Source organism: Phoenix dactylifera, chromosome 2, assembly GCF_051530095.1.
Source record: "Phoenix dactylifera cultivar Ajwa chromosome 2, Ajwa_hap1_PhDact_Kaust_v1.1, whole genome shotgun sequence".
Taxonomy (NCBI): domain Eukaryota; kingdom Viridiplantae; phylum Streptophyta; class Magnoliopsida; order Arecales; family Arecaceae; genus Phoenix; species Phoenix dactylifera.
In genome coordinates this window covers 44,215,386-44,224,422 of record NC_143191.1, presented here as the reverse complement: position 1 = coordinate 44,224,422, position 9,037 = coordinate 44,215,386, and the positions used below count along the sequence as shown (strand labels likewise).

The following is a 9,037-nucleotide window of genomic DNA, read 5'->3' as shown; positions in this document are numbered from 1 at the left end:
TTCTTTGTTCACTCACTGCAAGATATGGTACTTTGAATGCTAATCGAGATAAGGCCTTTGCCAAATTCTTGGAAGGTTAGCAATATGCCAGACCTCGAAACATAGTTTTTGGATTTTATTAACAACGAAATGCCAACTTGAGATAGATTTTATGCATGCCCAAGGCTGAAAATATTCTACTATAAATATTAAAAGCCCAGCAGAAGCCAACAATGCTAGCGGCTCTACCACTGATATCATAATTGCAGGGAACTAGAGCATAAGTTCAACCTACTAGAGATGGAAAAGCATGAATCATAGGATTTTTTTTTTATTCTTTTTTTCCTTGTTGAAGCAAGTCAACAAATATTAGTTAAAGTTTAATTCGTCCATCACTGGAGAATGAAAACCAATCAAAGAAGATAAAAGATTGTGAGCTTGTTTCTAGGAATGATAATGGATAAAGTATCTTGCAAAATTTGCCATATTCACATCTGAACCCGTTCAGAATCCTACAATTTAAACATATCACAAATCCGATTACAGATTCATTAAAAAATTTCAAACCCATCTTATAAAAAATAGTAAATTCATTGGATACTGACCTGTCTGGTTAAACTTTACTTCGATCGGGTTATTTAGGTTGGTTGAGTACGTGACCTAAAATTTAAAAAAAATAATAAAGAGGAGGAAGGACAAAGAGAAAGATTTTTGCATAATGACATGAACTTAACTAATATTAAGTAAAAATCAATAAAATATCGAACATCCAATTCAAATTTAAATAAACAACCATAATTCATAATATTAATTTAAGTTCATAATCCCTTTGCACCTCTATTTTTTCTATATTTTTGTAAAATTTTATATTATATATATATATATTATATATAATCGAGTTCAAGTAGTGGGTAGCCAATGATTAAATTTCAAGCTTTTTTCAAATCTCAATGAGTTTTGATTTTAAATTTTATTTTTTAAAAAAAAATTATAGGATTTTATTAAATCAATTCTATTAAATCCGGAATAGGTCGGATATTAGAAAATAAAAAATCCTACCTCATGTTATCCCTACCTGTCTCATCTTATCATGATTTGACATTTGTCTTTTTTTTTTTTATGAAAGGAAACTGAAGACATGCTCCCACATCAAATTTATTAAGACCGAAAACCAAGGAAATGTAGGGATTTGGAAATATTTAAAAGAAAGAGATAATAAAAGAGGAGAGAGTAAAGAAAAGTTCAATAGCGGTATTAGAAGAAAGAAAAGAAAAAGAGAAGGAACAAAAAAAAAGGGCAAGACAACGGTGGCAAATGAGCTAAAAGAACGGAACAGCTATGCGGCCTTTTGGTCAAAGAAAGAGCACTAACAATGGCTATAGCAGTGTTGCAAGAATGGAAGAGCAATGGGGCCTTTTCAACCTGCTTCTACACGCCAAAACCCGACGGAAGGTGGTGTTGAAAATATTTTACCTGCTATATTTTTATTTTATAAAATTTTTATAAAGAAATAATTTATTAGAATAAAATTAAGAGATTGAAAAGTGCTTGTTTGAATCAAGGCATATGATGCATACTGTCGTAAGAATGTGATTTGCTTCTTACATGCATGTCTGCGGCGATGTCATTTCTAAGGTACAACAATCCCGCTTAGCCCAATCCTCCTCTAACGAGCAGTGAAGTTTTGACTTGACAAACTCCTTTATCTAAAAAAGATACAAGCTGAAGGTTGAAGGGTGAAAAAACTCTCTGTCTGTAGAAAAAACTCTCGAAAGACAGAGTATCAGTGAAATAGAGAGAGATCGAATTGTTTTTAGATTTGAAAGATTCCACAACGGCTAGACTTGTTTCAGAGCCTGGGCATATGAGGTAGATGTCTCCAAATCCTGCAGACGCATTTTGGATGAAAAACAAAACTAGAGAGGGGTCTGAGCGGCGTGTGGGCCCCGAAACCAGACAATATATGGCAGGAGAGCCCTGTGTTCCTCCCTCATGTGGCCCCCACGTGGGCACTAGGTGCCTCACGTGCCCCGCGCAGGCGGAAACGTGACATTTGGTATCAGAGCCGAGGACGGCTCTAGTCCGAGAGTGGGTGAATGAAAGATGTCATATCGGCTAAACTCGCTTCAGAGCCTGGGCATACGAGGCGGGTGTTTCCAAATCCTGCAGACGTATTTTGAATGGCAAACAAAATCGGAAAGGAGTCTTAGCGGTGTGCGCGCGCGCGTGCAGGTCCCGAAACCGGACAATATCAGGCAGGAGAGCCCCGTATTCCTCCCTCATGTGGCCCCACGTGGGCACTGGGTACCTCACGTGCCCCGCACAAGCGGGGGCGTGACAAGATATTACTCAGAGGAATCTATTTATAAACTCTATCCAGAAGGCCGAAGATATGCGATGGTTCCGAAAATACGTCATGTTTCGGAAACACCGTATTTTTTCAAAAACCAATGTTCTTTTTCGAAAAATATTTTTTTTTTAACTTAAAAAAATTGATTTTAAAAAATAAATATACTAGTTTTATTTTCTAAATTTTAGATGGTTTAAAAACTTTAAAACTCTTATCTTTTTCTTCAGAAGAATGTTGGTTCTGATTTTCTTAGGAATGCAATGTTTTAGAAACATCGCATTTTCAACACCATATCGGTTACCGAACAGAGTCTATAAATAGGCTCTTCAGTCTCAATCCACGTTACTACTCTGCTTCATAAGATGAAATAGAAAATTCTTCTCTCCTTTTTCTTTTTCTCTTCTTCCAAACCTCATTCAAGTTTTTTTTTTTAATTTAGACAACTGAATTGTTAGAGTTTTAATTTTATAAAAAAATTTATCTTCTAAACTTTAGTTGTTTTAAATGTTTTAAAATATCTTTTTGTGAGATGTCTCTTTAGAAGAATTGTGACTGTTCGAAAGGGAATACTGGTTTTCGAAAAGATACAGTATTTTCGAAACATGACGTATCTTCGAAACCAACGCATCTTTTTTCTCATTAGTACTGTCTTCTGAGAGTTTCTTCTACAGATAGAGAGTTTTTCCACCCTTTAACTTTCTCCTTGCTATCTTTTTTTTCCTGGCCATCTGAAGGAGTTGGTCGAGTTAAGCCTCCACAGTGATCATGCTTGTTAGAGGAGGATCGAGCTAAGCCGGGTTGTCGTACCTTGGAGATGATATCGTCATAAACATGTACGTAGGGGCCGAATCACGATCTTAAGATAGTGTATATCACACACCTCAATCTAGGCAAGCTCTTTTCAATCTTCTAATTTTATTCTAATAGATTATTTCTTTAAAAAAATTTTATAAAATAAAGATATAACAATTTTTGGAAAAAATATTTCCAATAGTCTAAGAACGTTATTTTGATTACACTAGAAATTGCTATTTAATCATTTATCAAATTTAGTTTAATTGCATAGGACTAGATTTGATTTTAATTATATAAAATTAAAAAGCTGTAAAATTTTGTTTTTTTATAAAATTAGTCCTTTTAGAAATTTATATTGCACTAAAAAATTGTGCAAATAGACTTTTTGCAACTATAAAAATCATACAAAAATTTTCTGCAAATTAAAAATATTTGCAGAATTTTTCTACAACTTTAAAGTCCGTGCAAAAATTTTCTGTAGATTAAAAATTTGTATAGAAAATTATTGCATCTTTAAAATCTGTGTAAATTTTCTACAGCATTAAATTATGTGCAATCTATTTTCTGGAATCTTTAATTTTTGTGAAGAATTTTCTGCATCTTTAAAATTTATGTAAAAAACTTGTGCATTTTTAAAAGCTGAACAAAAATTATTGTTGCTTTAAAAACTGTGCATATTATTAGCTGTTCTCAAAAAACGTACTTCTGCTTTGAAAAATGTGCAAACTTATAAAGTTAAATTATTTCTTATATTTCTTATTGTGGTTACTTGATTTTATTGATATTACTACTCTTTATTGCTTTTTTTCCAAAAATCTAGAAATAACTCATAACCTAACAAATCAAAAGAGTACTAATAAAAGATGAATCGACATATCCGGATTAGTTATAAAAGAGTAATATCATTTTCTTGAAATTTGTTAAATAAGAAAAAAACTTGGGCAAATGAATTAACCAAGAGTTTATCTAGAAATGGAGTTCTAGATTCATCGAGGAGGATGAGGCTTAAGCCTACCATTTGGTCATCGACAGTAGATATCCAACCTCTGTGATTGGAGATTTCATGAAGGAGATTCAATGTAGTAGAAATGAAGTTGATTAAGTGATTGCATCATGGCACATTTTTCGAAGTATATCTCCTTCCATCCCTGTAATGAGTACTCTTATCAGTGACAAAAAGATATTGAAAATGTTAAGTTATACTCTTAATGAGTTTAAGATAAAAAAATCTACAGGGTATTAAGTCACAAATACTCTTGGAGGACTTACCTATGTGAGAAGTGTCGTATAGTCCGCGACTAAGGGTTTAGGCTAACCCTAATAAAATTCTCATAAAAAATCAAGGTCCAAAGCGCAAGGCTTTTAAACGGCGTTGATCGCATAAAGACCCAATTGATCTATACATTGTGTGTGATAAGTAAAAGTTTGAGTCAAAGGACCTAGTTCAAGATTTAATCCACTATGTTTCTTTTAGAACTACTATCAACACTAAGTGAGGTTTAAGTCTTCGGGACACTTTACCAATTACACAGCATAAGTTGCCTAGATATTCTACTTTATAATTTTTAAAAATTTAAATCTTTTATGGAGAATTTGTGGAGTTCTAATTAATCCTCCAAAATGTAGTTGTTTTAAATATTTTAAAATACCTTTTTGTGAGACGTCTCTTTTAGAATAATTGTGATCTTCAAAAGAGAATGCTGATTTCCAAAAAAATATGGTGTTTCTGAAACCATCGTATCTCTTCAATCTTCTGGATAGAATTTATAAATAGACTCATCCGGAATTAATCTAAAAATAATCTGATCTCTTCCTTTCTCGCTGGTACTCTGTCTTTCTAGAGTTTCTTCTATAGACAGAGAGTTTTTTTATCCTTCAACTTTCTGCTTTCTATTTTTTTTATTTTCTAAGCATCTAAGGGAGTTGGTAGGGTCAAACCTCTACAGCGATCGTGCTCATTAGAAAAGGATCAGGCTAAGCCGATTTGTTATACCTTGGGGATGAGATCGCCGCAGACCTGTACGTAGAGAGCGAATCATATTCTTAGGGCAGTGTATATCATGCACCTCGATCCAGGCAAGCTTTTTTTAATCTTCTAATTTTATTCTAGTAGATTATTCCTTTATAAAATTTTTATAAAATAAAGATATTGCAGTTTTTAGGCAAAAAATTTCCAACAGGTAGATCCCAATCTCGTGGAGCTTGGGGAGGATATAGGGAAGAGTTATAAGGGGAACCAGAGGCTCGTTCCAAGAAATTATTTTTCCACATGTCAAATAAAGATTTTCATGAGTTTCTGGCTTAGTACCGAAAACTTAAATTTTGGTGTTGCATCTTCTCCAAATTCCTTTTGCCACTAGATTTTATCTACCCCTTTTCTGATTATCTTTCATTGTTATCGTTATCAATCCATTTTAAACTTAATTCAAGCCCCAATAGTAATTACTTTTATCCTTTTTCCACTCTATGTTACATTGTCTTACCTTAATTATTTACATGGAGAACCACTATAGATGGTAGACATTAAAAGAAATCGCACCTTCACATAGATAAATGGTAGACATTAAGCCTCACATTAGAAAATAATGGAGAAATAATATATTGATGAATTCTTCTCAAAAAACAATATATTGATGAATGCTACTGCTACTACATGTTAAAAAATAGTCCTTCTGTGGACAATTAATTATTAAACGAGTTGCTATACGGAGCAAACAAGCTCTGCTAGTCGACTCTGTACATGATTCGAGGAGAGAAAATAAATATGTCAAACTTCGAAGATTCGTAGGACGAATCAAACATCCTAAATATACTATATATTTATCTGTTAGTTCTTAGTTTCGGGAAAAAAAAAGAAAAAAATAGAACTAGTACCGCGGAGCATGGAGACAATGGGGAAGCTACTCTCGTGACTTCCCAACCATCCAAAGCCACCATCACAGAATAAGATACAACCAATGCTGTCAATCAAGACGGTGGAGAAGATATTCAACTTCAACAAGCTTGGTCAGAGGTATAACCCAATCTCCATAAAGATGATAGGCTATTGAGGGATCAACCTTATAGTTGGTCCGGTTACTGTTACTGTCACCTGTATCATTCTCATCCAAGGTTATGTCTTGCCCAAACACCATGGCCTTCTTTTTCACTCTTCTCTTCACCAATTCTTCTTGACTTTCAGATGTCAATAGTTTCATCAAAGCATCCTTATCCTGAATAAAAGGGATATATAATAATTATCAAACTTGGGGAAAGTTCATAGAGGGTGATGAAGTTAGCACATTAAGCTAGATGGAGTAGTATGAGAAATGTAAGGGTGAAGGAAGACCTGAGCACGAATTGCAGGATTATAGTCTTGCGGGGCATCTCTGTACTTCGCTTCTGCTACAAATCTTCCGTAGTGGATTCTTCTTGAGAGGGCCTGAGAAAAATAGAATGCTATTCAGAATCAGCATTTAGTTATGAGGACAATGATATCAGACTTGACAATTGTTACCTGCAAACATACAAGATCTGATGCTGCTGTTAGTGCATAGTTACCATCATTTCCCCTTGTGGTGAATAGTGATAACAAGTCATTAAAATACATAGTCCAAATGGTCTTGGTCACATTGACAGATGCTGCTGCTGGATACAACACCTGCACTTGGAATAGAATTGAGAACATTAGAAGTATAAATGCTGAAAATGTGGAGCGAAATGTTGGAGTGGGTCAATTACCTGTGGGAACTTGTAAGGAGGTGCTAAAGACAATGGTAAATTATTGGGGAAGAAGGGGATCTCCTCTGGGTTTTGATATCGTCCAGCCTATAAAACGTTGTTAGATCGTATAACTCTTCATGTAATGAAAAATAGTGCAATAAATAAGGATATAGTGCTGTCCCAAGGTTGATATGGAGAATAAAAAGACATGACACTAATTATTTCTGCTGAACTTTGTCATTGGCCTTGAGTACTGGATGCAACGATGCTCAATTTTTACAACCTACTAGTTTGCTATGGATGGAATTAAACCAATGCAAGTAACACGCAAGTCATTGCATGAATGAGCAATCATTACAGTTAAAATGATTTTGCACAAGATGCCATTTATATGTTAAAAGTAAGTGAGGTACCCGATTCATAAAATACAAAAGGAAAATAACGTAATTATATCCTACGCCTAGTGTACCAGCTCAATGGTACATCGGGATAATTATTTTCTACCATGTATCCCTCCCTCCTCTCATCAATATAGAAGAGAACTATAAGAAAAAACAAGGGAAAGAAAAAAAAAAAAAAAACGAGCAATCCCTAATTTCCACTCCCATCCATTGCACTAACCTTTCCCTCCTCCCACCAGTCATCTTTGAGTCCTCACCGCTGGAGCTGGCCACATATTTCAAGGTCAATACCCTACTCTTTCTGAAGCAATCCTTCATCAAGGCCACCGCCCTCTCCTCTTGGAGCTTTGGCAATTCCCCCCCCAAAGGCACCATCACTAACATCAATCTTGCTCGCATGGGCCTCTCCGGTTATTCCTTTTATTGAGGTACTTAGATAAACATAAATGCTTGTGAGAAGGATGGAGGGTGGAGCGGTCAACAGTTGGCGCTCAAGAGAGGGGGTGGCTAGGGTTCCGTTCGCTCGATAGAAGAGGTGGAAAGCTCGTTTTCCTTTTTTTTCTGATGCTAAAGTAGCTAGACAGAAGCATGGTGGAAAAGAATTGGCCTAGCGTACTGTTGAGCTAGTACATCGGGCGTAGGATATAATTTCTCGACAAAAGTGACGAGAACAACTTTTATTTGGAAGATACAATAAAATACGAACAACTGCACCCAACAATCAAAATATTTTCGAGGATATATACTATACCAAACCATAATCTAATTATATTGTTGATATGCTTTTTTTTTTTTTTTGAAATGATCAATTGTACTGTACCCATCATTTGGACACTCTCCCAAATAAATCCCTACCGGAAGAAAATATTTTCCACAAACGTCTTAAGCGGGGAAGAAGTCTCTATACGATACCAACTTCATAAATGTAGGAACTACTCCTGATGTAACTCGGATACCATACAGTAATTAGATTAGTTTTTGACACAAATAAGTAAGATAAAGCAATTCAGTTGGCGTTTGACAAACATAAGTCAAACCGGAGCTATTGATTACAGTACCCGATTCACAAAATAACAAACAAAAGTGAGCAGAACAACTTTCATTTTGGAGTCGCAGCCATAAAACTCGGAAATATCAACCAAAATTCATAGCACCAAAGAAGACAAAGTGAGAATGAGAGAAGAGAAAAAAGATCGCACCTTGGCCTGAACAGACTCTGTCTCCCTGACAAAGATTTCGACGAGTGAGAACTTCCCATGGAGATAGGAGGGATCGTAAGTCGGGGAATTGTATGGGTATTTGGCCCTCTCAATGAGGCTGAACACAATCGTGTCCTCCTCCCTGGTTAGGAAATCTCTCACCGAGTCGAGCGTCAGTCCTTTCAGAGAATCCTGGAGACGCCGACAATGGCAGAAAGAAGAGAAGATGAGCACACCGTAAGCAAAGGAGAGGAAACGAGGAAACATTGAGGAGGACGGAGTAGTAGGAGAAGAAGCCATTGCCAGAGAGAGAAAATGAAGAAACCTGGAGGAGTAGAAGCTATTGCGGACCGAGGGGTGTCTTTTAAGCTTCTTGGGGCTTTGAAAGTCCACTCCAAAAGCGAGAGGCATCCGCTGCCGGCGGAGGCTCGCATTCTTGGAAGGTCAGCTTGCATGCTCTCCGTTGATTTTTTTTTTTTGGTCTTTGTGGTTGGAAGTGATTGTTTGTTCGGTTAGTTTTAAATTCTGCCGAACGTTAACAGTTGAAGGAGGAGGAGGAGAAGCAAAGTCAGCGAATGAAGCCGGATCTCGTTCTCTGGTGCATGCACCAA

General features: G+C 35.8%; 1 protein-coding gene across 1 annotated transcript; it reads right to left on the bottom strand.

Annotated features, from left to right (window-relative positions):
- Positions 1–4,882: 4,882 nt before the first annotated feature.
- On the bottom strand, positions 4,883–8,774 carry LOC120106198 (chorismate mutase 2-like). The gene is made up of 5 exons (XM_039119107.3): positions 8,427–8,774; positions 6,845–6,931; positions 6,621–6,764; positions 6,453–6,545; positions 4,883–6,336 (listed from the first exon to the last, which is right to left on the bottom strand). The coding sequence occupies exons 1-5, from the start codon at positions 8,724–8,726 to the stop codon at positions 6,088–6,090; spliced, it is 873 nt and encodes a 290-aa protein (XP_038975035.3). The 5' UTR covers positions 8,727–8,774; the 3' UTR covers positions 4,883–6,087.
- Between the last annotated feature and the right edge of the window lie 263 nt (positions 8,775–9,037).